General features: G+C 36.1%; 1 protein-coding gene and 1 long non-coding RNA gene across 2 annotated transcripts; both read left to right on the top strand.

The window, feature by feature from the left end:
* The first annotated feature begins 4014 nt into the window (after positions 1-4014).
* On the top strand, positions 4015-6040 carry LOC130724634 (uncharacterized). The gene is made up of 4 exons (XR_009014585.1): positions 4015-4075; positions 4459-4826; positions 4923-5000; positions 5673-6040. It is a non-coding gene; the product is annotated as an uncharacterized LOC130724634 (long non-coding RNA).
* Positions 6041-8880: 2840 nt separating this feature from the next.
* On the top strand, positions 8881-13030 carry LOC130725839 (protein PMR5). The gene is made up of 5 exons (XM_057577028.1): positions 8881-9300; positions 9433-9604; positions 10062-10240; positions 10358-10516; positions 12517-13030. Exons 1-5 carry the CDS (start codon positions 8960-8962, stop codon positions 12851-12853), a joined length of 1188 nt encoding a protein of 395 aa, XP_057433011.1. The 5' UTR covers positions 8881-8959; the 3' UTR covers positions 12854-13030.
* The last annotated feature ends 558 nt before the right edge of the window (positions 13031-13588 follow it).

Below are 13588 nucleotides of genomic sequence, written 5' to 3'. Positions count from 1 at the left end.
AAGGAAAAAGACCAAGCTGAGAAGGACTTGGCTGCCAGAGGCGAGGCGCTGGCTGCTAAGGAGTCAGAGCTCGAAGTGTTGCGCGCTGAACTGGAGTCAGCGAAAAAGGCGTTGGCGGAGCAGGAGGAAAAGTCTGCTGAGTCTTTGGCTTCGGCGAAGGCGGATCTAGAGGCGGTGATGCGAGCTACTTCTGAAGAGATTAAAAAGACGGACGAGGCTCATGGGGCAGCCCTCGCCGCGAAAGATGCCGAAATTACTTCCCATCTTGCGAAGATCAAAGAGCTAGAGGGCGAGCTGGCGGTGGAGAGAGCCAAAGCCGTTGAGGCGAGGGAACAAGCCGCTGACATTGCTTATGACAACCGTGAGCGTGGCTTTTACCTCGCCAAGGACCAGGCTCAACACTTGTTTCCTGACTTTGACTTTAGCGCCATGGGAATAATGAAAGAAATCACTGCTGAAGGACTGGTTGGTCCTGATGATCCTCCTTTGATTGACCAACACCTCTGGCAACTGAAGAAGAAGAAGAAACAGGAGAAGAAGAAAGAAATAATGAATAGTGTAATTTTAATTTTTACCTAACCTTTACCGCCATTGCTTTCACATCGCCTTTGTATACTTTGTAAATCTCATTGAGTGATTGTTAGGTTTAGGCGATTGTTGAATGATTGCTCTCGCCGTATATCCTTTTGGTTGCCACTTCGCAAATCGCCGCATTCTTATTGTTAAAAAATTTAAGAATGAATTTCATAGTTAAACGCCCCGACGCCCCGGAGTAATAAAATACTCAACATCCTGAGTGACCAAGCACTCGCCTTCCACCTTATTCATTCGCCGACCTCATATCTTGCGCTATTTTTCACGCGTCATGTGATTGAATTACGCCTAACGATTTCGTGCATTAATTTTAACTAGGGCTTGTTGCTTGGCATTTCTCCGTCAAGACTTTAAACATTTTCCACAAAGGGATAAACGGCCTCCATTCTTGAGGGCTTTGCCCGCTCGGGGCTTACAATGCTTGGGTCCCAATGGCCATTTGGGGGTCCCAAGACTTTTGCCTAGTTAATGACGCTCGTCGTATTCTGGCGAGACTTACCCAGCACATCGTTTACGGGACCGGCGATCCAAATGTTCTGGGAATGAACATTGAAGGAAGGGATAGTACCTAGAGAGTGGAAGAATGTGCTTGAGAGAGAAAGAGAATGAGAGAGAGAGTGCTGAATTTCATGTGCTATTTTATAAAATGAGCCAAAAGTCCGTTACAATTGGTATCTACCTCCTATTTATAGAGCTTGGGTACTACCTATTGGGCCAATTGGGCCTCTGAAGTTGTGGCCCAACTTAAGGCCAGGCTCTCGCCCTTGGGCGGGCCAAACCCTGGGCGTCGCCCCTCTAGGGGCTCGCCCAGTACACCTTGTTAAGGATCTTAGAGCAACTCCAACGGGAGTTGCTTAGCAGGGTTGCTTAAGTTAAGGAACGTTTCTTATTTTTCTGCTCCATTGGAGCTTGCTGAGGTGGCGTTGCTTATAGCTCAAAGCTAAGAAACGTTGCTTAAATAAGCAACGCTCCTTAGCTTGCTGCAGGCAGTAAAAAATGGTTTTTTCTCTTTCCATTCAGCAACAGAAAATCGTTAAAAGGGGAGGGAAGAACCGATCAATGGAAGCAGAAGCAACAAACAGAGATAAAATACACAGATCAATGAACAAGCAGAGAGTTTTTTTTTAATAATCAGAGATGAACCAGATTAAACAACTAAAATACACAATTTTTGAAGTAAATCAAAAAAATTACACAAAAATGGCTGGAGTCTTGCATTCGCTCTGAACCTTTGAGCCTTTGAGCCTCTGATCTCCGATCTGGAACCTTGCATGTCCTCTGAACCTTGCATGTCCTCCGATCTCCGATCTATAACGCCGAGAGAACGCGATGGGCTTCGATTGAGAGTGAGAGAGACCGAGAGAGCAGCATGGGCTTCGGCTGAGAGACTGAGAGTGAGAGAGAACGAGAGGGTTTCAGCAACATGGCCACATGGGTGATCTGGGCTTCGATTGAGTGAGAGGGAGCAAGAAAGAAAGCGGGTTTTGAGGGTTTCAGAGAGGTGGAGGCTTCGAGAGAGTGGGTGGAGACGACGGTTGTGGTTTAGGGCGACGGTTGTGAGTGGCTTCGAGAGAGTGAGAGAGAGGAAGAGGGTTTCAGAGAGGCGGAGGGCTTCGAGAGAGTGGGTGGAGACGGCGGTTGTGGTCTGAGACGGGGCGGTTGTGAGTGGCCTCTGATCTGAGTGAAGAGGGCGAAGGAAGGTTGAGGTTGAATGAAGACAGTGAATGGAGTTGAGAGGAACAGAGGAGCGTGTGAATGAGTAGTGATGATGGAGTGAAACGGCTGAGTGATTTGTGGATATTTAGGTTTTAGTTTTAATTGGGGATAAAAGAATGGACATTAACCATAATGGATTTTTTTGTGAAGGGTTGAGTGGATCAATGGATTTTGGCCCAAATTAAGAAAAAAAATCAGTTGATTTGTTATACTTTTATATTTGAATTTCTGATGCACCAAAAATTCAACTTTTTTAGCATGATTTAAAATCAGGTAAGTTTTTTTTTATACATAAAATCAGGTTAATTGAAAGATTAGATAATATAATTGGAATATTATATTGTTATAAATATTTAAATTTAAATTTTAATCATGTTTAAGAGGAAATAAAAAATATAAATATGTGAGGTATAGTAGGGCCCAACTAAAAGTAAAAATAAGCAACCGTGCACTGGAGTGAATTCTGCATGAGTTGCTTATGAGTTGCTTAAATCCTATGTGGCAGTCTGGGCCCACCAGAATAGCATTTAAGCAACCCAATAAGCAACCATGCATTGGAGATGCTCTTACATCAATAATACTATTAAAAGAGCAAAGGTTCAAAGGACCAAATGCTGAGATGTCATCTCCTCATGCATTCTACGCTCTCATGCATTCTTAGAATTAGTGGAATTCCACATGTCAAACTAACAGCCCTTCTCACATCTTCACTGTACATGTGGCATTTACCTAACTTTTCTTATTTTTTTCAAATAATGCTCTCTCCTTTCACCTAGGCTGTTGTTTCATCTCCCAAATTTCAAATTTTGAAACCATTCATCATTAAACCCTACCTGATTCAATAACTCCTCTTCAGTTTCCCAACATCTTTTTCTCGAGATTTTCTACCACCACCTCCCCTTTTCCCAATTGCCTGTGTGCATTCCCACTACTCTTTCTAACTGGTAGTATATTTTTGAGACCCTTCTCCCCCTCATCTTCATATCAGAACCCTTCGTCCACCACCATCCCTCAACAGCGGCATCACCATCTGCCCGATTTTGACTCCCCTTCCCTCTTCTCTTTCACCGAGTAGTTGTGGCTGTGAATTGTTCTTTTACGTTTGTGTTTGAACTGAGATTCATCCTCCAAACAGTCTTTGTTGCACTGCCTTCTCCACCCGCGGCCGCCGCCAAGCCGTTGTTGCGGTTTTCTCCGGTGATATGTAATTTGTGAGTATTTTTTATTAACTGTTAGTTACCATTTAATATTTTTCGTTTGAATTCTAGGATTGATTTTTCTTTCCATTTGAATTCAAATTCATGCACCATCTCTGGCGAGGTTGAGGGTGGACAAAGAAGCAAGGTTGATGACTCATTTGGATAGGTTGCAGAGATCAGATTTTTAATTATACTCAGTACTCACGAGAAATCAAGGTTTAAACACTTTTCAACTGCCCCTAAGGATTTAGAGTGTCTATTTTAATTTGTCATTTTTTTGGCTTATGGAAAGCTGGTCTAGAAACAGAAGAAGTCTATGCTCAGATAACACTTCAACATTGTTAAAGGATGAAGCTTAAGCTTGAAATTTTTTGATAACTACTTCTTCATAATCTGCTTCTTCTATTTTAAAAACTTACTTAAAAATTCTGATTTTACAGTGCACAACAAGAGCAAGAACGGATTTCCTTGGTTCATGTAGATTTTCACAATTTGAATTTTTAGTTTGAATTTTTTTCAGGTGATGTGGAGATGGGCTAAACAATAAGAATTGATACATGCTCTAGGTAAGTATGAAGTATTATCAGCTTCTACTATGATTACCCATTGCAGTTTCTCTCATTAGATCTTCTTGAATGATTTTTGTTTGGAGATCCTCTGTTTTTGCTAACTTACATCATCATGAACAGAGTTTTAGGATCTTTGCAGGAGGATCTGTTTAATTTCTATATGAAGGGAAGATAGCTTATTTAAATTAACTAGGAAGTTGATTGTGTTTTGGTTGTTAGTTTGTGTTTTGTATTTATGTTTGTAAATGTATGTGGACATATTTTGTTCCCTCTCTAACTGTAATGGACCTAGATATTATGTTGAATATGCACCTCTATGAGTAGTTTTTAAGAATTGCAACTACTGACTTGTGATTTCATGTTCTGATTTCTATTTTCAGTGGGGATGCTGACAGAGCTTTAGATTGCCTGTGGCAGAAGAAGAAGGCTGAGATTAAGCTGCAATATATTTTGCTTTCAAGGTCTATTTTTGTTAGAGATATTTGAGTATTAAAATCAACATAAAGTTGAAACATTTGTTTGCAGAGAGGATCAGCCGAGAAAGAACTTTTGCAACAAAGTGAAAGAACTCCGAATGCCCTTCACCCTCCAAGGCTTTGATCTCTCAGGTATCTTCTCCATAGCTGATTATGATTATTTCTTTTGCCAAAAACTGAATCTGGTCCCTTTTCCTTTTTCAGGAACCATCTTATTGAAGAGCCTCTACAGGGTCTATCGTAGGGGGTGGAGAAGGACTGTCATGTTCAAGGTTAATATGCTGTAGTTGTTTTTTTCAATTATCATTAGATTCAGATGTTCTCTTTCACTCTTGCTTTTGTAAAATTTAACTGTTTTGCACATCTAGGAAAACTTTGCTAAAGAAGAGATCTAAAGTAGCCAAGGGAGGAAATGTGTTGAAAGCAATCAGCAGGAAGTACTTAAGGTTCTTATTAATGTCATTTTTATTTTTGTTTAAAACTGGAAAATGACTTATCTTATTGTCATACTTACTTTATTTTAGGTAATTGTTACAGAATGCTTACCTCAACCAAATCCAATGTGCCTTCAATTTGGAAAAGCAAGAAGTACTTAAGGTGCTTAGGATACTATCAAATAATTTCCGTAGCCTATTTTTGTCCTTTAAAACAAAGAAAGGTGATATTAATGCCTACTATCAAGTTTCTAGCATATAGGTGGTATGTAGAAGTTGATACATATATGTTTGCTTATTTAGCCTCTCATGGTTGTTTGAGAGATTCAAACTTAAGCTTTGTCAATCTTTTATGCTAGCTCATTTATTCTTATCTACTTAGATAGAGATAATGATTGCTTTTCCAAATTGTTTGCAAGCTTTGAGGCTGAATTTGTTAGGAATTTATTTTATTTCTTCAGAACTGTATTGCATCACTGTTTGTTTGCAAGCTTTCCAAATTGTTTGCAAGCTTTTGAGGCTAAAATTGTTTGGAATTGCTTTTACAAATTGTTTGTTAGCTTTACAATGAATAATGTCTACATTAGTGTGAGATTTACAAGATTAGGGGTATGGTTAATCTTTTAAAAACTTGGTACATCTATTTTATTGACATGACTGATAAACTACGCTACCTGATTGCAGACTCCAATCATGTTGTTTTACTGGCTTGGGTTTGACAGTTTTGGAACATGGCAGTGGTGTCTGATAAAAGATGTTGGCAAAGAGTCTGCTAAACCATTGGATGACAGTTTCAAACTACTTATAGTTGTAGATTTGAATACAACAATTGAGATAACTTTCAAGCAAGTATCACTTTAGGGTGAATCAGCAATTAATGTAGCTCTCAACAAGGAAAACAATGAAGAATCTACAAACAAGAGGTGAAAGACATAAGATCAATTAGGAATTGTATCTTGATGTTGTTTAGTTCTGGAAATTGTATTAGAGTGAGTGATTCCTAATGACACTACTATTGCACTTTCACCTAATATTGAATCTTTGTTTTGTTTACTTATATATGGACCTAATAAAACTACATTGTTCATTCCTTTATTTTGACAGCAATAGTGATTCTCCCCCTTCTTTGAGTTCTCCCTTTCTCTTCTTACTATTTTGCATGGTGTCTACGAGATTGTCTATCTTTTATATTTAAATAACTAATTATATGATGTTCAGCTACAGATTTGGAAGTTACAGAATGAGAACATGTACTATATGTTTTGAAATTGAGAACTTACAATGGATGTTTTACTTAGGAAGCTCTGCTCATACATTTATTTATATTGAGCTGTACATGTTTGAAATTATAGTACTATTAAATCCCATCTTTTGATAAGTTCTATGAACTTATTTCAATCTTTTTGCACAGTGGGAATTATAAGCAATTGATGGTAGATTTATCCATGTCAGATCAACTTTGGAATGTCATGGTTTCATCCTTTGGATTTGCAAGATTGCAACACAGTTGATACTTAAATGTTAAAGCTATCATGTTTCGATTTTGTTCTTTAGTTTTAACTGGGAATCCATTTTGCAGTTATTATGATTTGGGCAGGGCTTTGTTATTTTTCAAGGTTTTTGGTTAGAATTAGTATTGTTATTAACTGAAATCACTGCACAAGATTCACTGCACAAAGAGGAGGCATTAAAGGGATGCTATTTGGGGTAAATTTGAAGAATTTCATCTTATATATGTTGTGCGGAACTATTGACCTTGATGTTAGCTGCAAAAATTACCATTTATCTATTCTTTTTGCTTTATATTTTTTTATTTTCAATAGAAGTAGCAATCTAGCATAATTAATTTCATTCACTTTTCTGTGACAGGTTTTCAAGCATAATTCATTCCACATCATTTTGTGTTTTCCACCAATCTGCAAGATTTCGTTTTTGGTTTCGGTTTTCTCTATTTTATCAATCAATCTGGACTTTTGTTGGAGTTAATAATGTATATTACAATCATTTTTGTCTTAATAAGAAAATGCTTGAATTTGTTTTTCAATGATGATAAATAACTTACGAAACACTAAAAGTAATTTCATTTATGAATAGATTAATATTATTATATTTAACTGATGTAGCAAAAAAAAAAGCGTCCTTTTTAGTGCTTCATCTATCACTAGGCTAACCTACTTTCAATTTATGTGGTTTAAATTGACCAATAATCAAGAAACGAAATCTCTCATACAATTAATCCTACTGAAGTTGTTGATAGTTTTATTTTTGGGTTCACAAAATTGTGCCAGCTACTAAAACAAGTGTTTTAGTGTATTTCTTACTTAAAAATTCTTTTGTTCAGGAATAAACATGTAATATTTTTGAATATAATAAACATGTAATTTGGGTAACAGAAAATTAGAAAATAAAAATAATTGAGTATATTAAAATTTTTTCTCTTAAAAGATATTCACACTAATTATTATTTTTGAATAATAAATAATTTTCTAAAATTATAAACAATTTCCTTCAATGATATATGATTATTTTAATTGTTTTCTAAAAATTGATTAAGTACCGACATTAAACATTAATTTGCAATTTATTCACACTAATTATTATTTTTTAATAATAAATAATTTTCTAAAATTATAAACAATTTCCTTCAATGATATATGATTATTTTAATTGTTTTCTAAAAATTGATTAAGTACCGACATCAAACATTAATTTGCAATTTATTCACACTAATTATTATTTTTTAATAATAAATAATTTTCTATATGATTATTTTAATTGTTTTCTATAAATTGATTAAGTACCGACATTAAACATTAATTTGCAATTAGAATAATTTTATGAATAAATATATATAATTATAACTAATGTAAAGCAAAAATAATAAAAGAACTAAATATCTAAATTGATATTATCAGATTAAAATAAATTATTAAAAATCATAACACAAGAATATTTACAAGAAATTACTTTAATATTTAATATTTAGAAATCAGTTGTTTTCCCAAGGATAGAATTTAATTATTTGGCATTTTATGTTGATTTATTTTACTCTCTTTAAGATTAAGATTGAATTATGAGTGTTAAACCTCAAATATTTGCTATAAATCTAAGTTCTTTTAAAATCTTCATTTTTTCTTACTAAGCTTTGTTTTAAAAGTGTAATTATTTGCCTTATGTTATCAACACAGCGTAAAACTTCGCCGTGCAACGTACGGGCAAAAAACTCTCTGTGTCAGTTTTAGACATCCCTTCCCTCTATTGAGGGTTCCGCTCCATTGTTGATTATGGGGACCCCTACTTCAGTGCTGAAGGGTGAATCTTCATCTCCGATTATAGAGGAGTTTTCCCTGAGGAATAGCTTGGATCAACTAGACATCATTTTGCTAATTTAATATCAATTTTGTATATCATTCATTGCGACACTGTGTAGAACCTCAAATCCTTTTCATAATGGAGTTGTTCTTATTTGATGGTTTTTTCAATAGAATACCATTGCATGATTTAATCTATACATGTGCATGCTCTTCTATTCATGGAAATCGTTTAAATATTTTGGTCAATTGGTGTAAATTTATGTCGTTTTAAAAGTCGTCGTCATATTGTTGCGCTGATTTATACTTACTTATTTGTTTATAAAGTATGAATTGATTGATATATGCTCCCCGTGCGTTGCACGGGTGAAAAATCTAGTCTCATATGAAAAAAGAAGCAAGTGGCTTTTTGTCAGAAAAATAAATTAAGAAATTACAGTCTCTTCCCATGCCTCATTCACATGCACACACACAACCAAACAAACCCTCCCTCCCCTCAAAAATCACATTTTTCTAGCATTTTCTTACCAAACCTCCACCCTTTATTTTATATAATTTTTAAACAGTCCAAATATCCTTCTTTCAATATTCTTTCCCCTTACCTCTTCCCTCCTCAACTCTCTTTCCCTGTGCCTTTTAGCTTTACCCTTTTTCTCTGCAATGGCACCACTTCTTAGCTCTCAATCTTCCTCTGTTTCCCTACCATCACTCTCTGCTCTTCTTCTCCTAGTTTCTCTTCAATGCCATGTAGCCTCTTCAGCTCTGCTATACAGCTTGAAACACCACCACAACAGCATCCACCACCAGAGACCCATGATCCATGCCAACCAAACCAACTGTGCAATGTTTGTAGGAACTTGGGTTCATGATGACACTTACCCTCTTTACCAATCCTCAAGCTGCCCCATCATAGATCCACAGTTCAACTGCAAAATGTTTGGGCGCCCAGATTCTGATTACCTCAAATACCGATGGAGGCCCCTCAACTGTGAGCTCCCAAGGTACACTGAAACTTCAAACAAAAGAGCTCACAACATGTTTGTTATTTTGTCTCAATGAAATTTTCTGCAGTTATTCTGTAGTATATGTATATGTATATTCTCTGAAATGGGTCTGTAGCGTGTTCTTGGTAGGTTCAATGGGGTTGAGTTTCTGATGCAAATGAAAGGCAAGACAATCATGTTTGTGGGTGACTCTCTGGGGAAGAACCAGTGGCAGTCATTGATTTGTATGATATATGCTACAGTGCCTCAGACACAAACGCAGATGGTGAGGGGGATGCCACTCTCCACCTTCAGATTCTTGGTGAGTTTGGACTCTTTCTGAACACTGCATTGCAATCATAATTACCCACTTGACATTTTGTAAAAAGTTTCAATTTTTGTTTTTGGTTTAAATTGAGATTTAGGCCTTGGCATGCTGTCAATTACTTTACCCCTATTATTTCTTTGGCAAAATATTACAATTTTGGATTCACAAGGAAAAGGAAAGTAAGCACACTAGCACAGTGCAGGTTTCCTCATTCAAAATCAGAGAGGGGTAGGTTCATGATATTTGTAATTGGATGGAAAAAGGTGTCTGTGATGGGGACCCAAAAGTACTGTTAGGTCATTATTGTACATTATTGAGCTAGTTGATGCAAACTGGAACTAAATCCTGTTCATGTTGTTCTCTGTGTATAAAGTATACTTATCTAGCATATAAAGTCACATTTTACAGCTGGAAAATATGTCCTTACTTGGTTTTGATATGGTATGCGCAGGACTATGGTGTGACCATTTCATTTTACAAAGCTCCCTTTTTGGTAGAGGTTGATGTGGCCCAAGGGAAGAAAATTCTGAGGCTGGAGGAGGTAGATGGGAATGGTGACCCATGGAGGAATGCTGATGTGCTGTCTTTTAACACTGGACATTGGTGGACTCATGTAGGAGCTCTTCAAGGGTAGGCAAATATCTCTTCCCTAAATTAAATTCCCTTTTGTTAGTTTATTCATCAAAATACTCCAAAATAAATTTCCCTTGTTGTTTAAATAGATTGATTTTGGAATATTAAGTGCAGGTGGGATTATGTTGAATTAGGAGGCAAATACTACCAAGATATGGATCGTTTAACAGCTTTGGAAAGGGGTCTGAAAACATGGGCTAATTGGGTGGATACCAACATTGACCAAAGCAAAACCAAGGTCTTCTTCCTGGGAATTTCTCCCTCACACACCAAGTAGGGACTCTGTTTCTCAGTATCTTTATTGTCTTGTCCTGCTTTCTCTCTCTTACATTATTGTTCTCTAACATAGTGTGGGATGTCTAGGCTTCATAATTGTGTTTGTTTACATTGGACTAGCATATCCCAAATCTATAAATCTGCCTCTGTTAGATCTAGACCATAAGCCCTCTTCTTTTGACCCACTGCAAGTGTAGTCTCGAGTTAGTCCTATCTCTATCATGCCTATTTTCATTCTTACATAGTTAACTTGTGCTGGTAATAACATGTATTACATGACTTATCATATTCATATTGCAAGCTATAGATTTCTACTGTGTTGCATCTTGTGCTCGATGCTTTACATGAGATAAGAATACCTTTTTGTTGTTTGATCATAGTCATAGATTTTGTGATCAGTATTGTGCAACTTTACTTTGTATGTTACATTTATAATTAAAAAATTAATAAAAGCCAGATATACCAGCTATCAAATTAGTGCAAAGGGGCCTTTTTGTCGCTTTCATGACAACTCATGCTCACATAAAGTGCTGTTTTGGCAACTGGGCACGTTTCTTTCTCTTCCACAATCTGGAGAAGTTGTTTCTCCTCATGCAGGATCATGGTGATGCATCTCATGAATCTGTGAAATAAAAGCATGCATCATCATATTAAATTATTTACTAAATACTTTGTACAAAAAGACTACAAGATATTTGCCGGTGGACATCTCGAGCCTCCCTTTTCATACAACAAATATATATTTAAATGAATTGTCACATGGTAGATGCCAGAAAATGGTTATTATAATATAAGGCGGCAAGGCCATTATTAGTCCAATGAAACAGTCTTGACCTGGAGCCCAATACAGCTGAGTTTTTAGTTTTGGGGCTTCACACAACTTTAACTTTCCAACCAATGTGACTAGCTGATAGGATGAACAGTGCTCATGAACAGTAGCAGCAGCTGTTAGAAAGTTATTATTTAATTATTTGTTGGGGTAGTTATTATTAGTTATTTACATCAGTTTATGTTAGTTATGTTCTATCAAAACTGCCTAGGGGTGGTTATTAAATTTCTGGTTATAAATAGGAGTTGTGGCTGTTAGTTTAGACATTCAGAAATTGGGTGGTTGTCTTAGGGAGAGACTGAACTCTCAAAATTCCAGAATCCGTAGGAGAGAACTGGCTCTCGAACACCAGTACTGACATAATTATTCTGTAATAAATTCTGTTCTTATCACTAGCCCATTAAAACATAGATATGCAACCAACAAAAGTGGCATTAATATGTTGTACAAACTAAAAGGAAACAGTGATTTGCGTTTTACAAATGTGACATTTAGTTCAATATTTTATACAAGCTTCTTTAGTGGTTTGGATATCTGTGCATCTTCGGAAACCATTCTACAATAACTAAAAGAAAGTTATTATTTAATTATTTGTTGGGGTAGTTATTATTAGTTATTTACATCAGTTTATGTTAGTTATGTTCTATCAAAACTGCCTAGGGGTGGTTATTAAATTTCTGGTTATAAATAGGAGTTGTGGCTGTTAGTTTAGACATTCAGAAATTGGGTGGTTGTCTTAGGGAGAGACTGAACTCTCAAAATTCCAGAATCCGTAGGAGAGAACTGGCTCTCGAACACCAGTACTGACATAATTATTCTGTAATAAATTCTGTTCTTATCACTAGCCCATTAAAACATAGATATGCAACCAACAAAAGTGGCATTAATATGTTGTACAAACTAAAAGGAAACAGTGATTTGCGTTTTACAAATGTGACATTTAGTTCAATATTTTATACAAGCTTCTTTAGTGGTTTGGATATCTGTGCATCTTCGGAAACCATTCTACAATTGCTTCTGAAGCAAGAAGCTTCTGTGGTTTTTATGTTTCCAAATTGATTCTGATATAAGAGAAGCTGATCCAAACATGCTAGTTTGTGTTGATACAAAATTCTTCATTATAAATTATGGTAGTAAAGAACTCATGGCATTAATATGCATTGTACAGCCCAAATGAATGGAGTTCTGGAGTGACAACAGTGACTTCAAAGAATTGCTATGGTGAAACTGCACCAATCAGTAGCAGTGGCACAGCGTACCCTGGTGTATTTCCAGAGCAGATGAAGGTTGTGGACATTGTGATTAGAGAAATGAGAAACCCTGCTTATCTTATGGACATCACAATGCTATCAGCACTTAGGAAAGACGCGCATCCCTCCGTTTATAGTGGTGATTTGAGTCCTGCACAAAGAGCTAACCCTGATTACTCTGATTGCAGCCATTGGTGCCTTCCTGGATTGCCCGATGCTTGGAACGAACTATTCTATACTGCATTATTCTACTAACTTTTCTGTTTAACTAGCTAATTAACACAATTTCTTGTAACACACTCTCTCTTGTGGTTTTTAATTTTTATAACTCTTAGTAGGTAATCATTTATTCAGAGGGTTGCTTCATAACAACTGTTTCATATGTAAAGATGTGCTAATTTAAGGAGAAAAGAAGTTGCTTGATTCTATTAATGTAAATAGTAAATTTCAGTATATATTTCTTAAAAAATAAAAAGTTAGGACTTAGGAGGAACGCTTTTGCTTTGGAAATTAATATTTTGGCTCTGCACTTTATAAAAACAAGGTTACACCAACACAGGTTTAACCTCAGAAAGTGCAGTTCCTTTGTACACAGTGTGGGATACATGTGTAAAATAGAAGGGGTAAATTTGAGTGATTAACATGTGCAGTTAGTGCCTAATTTTGAAAATTTGACTAGACTTGGGATATTGATGTGATGTCAATTTTGCTCTCTTGCGTGTGCATATACCTCTTAATTTTGAAGGTGGAAAAACACAAACCGGACTAGACTTTGCTAAACTATGTTCTTCACCCTTCTCTTGTATATTGATTATTGATCAAATTTTATTTTCAATTGTGATAATTTTTTTTTTAGAAATAAAGATATTATATTGATTGAAATAAGTAGGGTGTAGATACCCTTACAAACATGAAAGAAAACAGAGAAAACGAAACAAGGACAAACCTAAAGATTACATAGAAGACTAAGGAGCTAGGCCAAGAAATGGC

Source organism: Lotus japonicus, chromosome 6, assembly GCF_012489685.1.
Source record: "Lotus japonicus ecotype B-129 chromosome 6, LjGifu_v1.2".
Taxonomy (NCBI): domain Eukaryota; kingdom Viridiplantae; phylum Streptophyta; class Magnoliopsida; order Fabales; family Fabaceae; genus Lotus; species Lotus japonicus.
This window is presented reverse-complemented; position numbering and strand designations above follow the sequence as displayed.

Bases quoted from the DNA above. Each gene is read 5' to 3' on its own strand.
- LOC130725839 (XM_057577028.1), top strand. From the start codon at position 8,960: ATGGCACCACTTCTTAGCTCTCAATCTTCCTCTGTTTCCCTACCATCA. The intron at 9,605-10,061 runs GTGAGTTTGGAC...TGGTATGCGCAG, and splicing joins TCTCCACCTTCAGATTCTTG to GACTATGGTGTGACCATTTC. The intron at 10,241-10,357 runs GTAGGCAAATAT...TATTAAGTGCAG, and splicing joins CATGTAGGAGCTCTTCAAGG to GTGGGATTATGTTGAATTAG.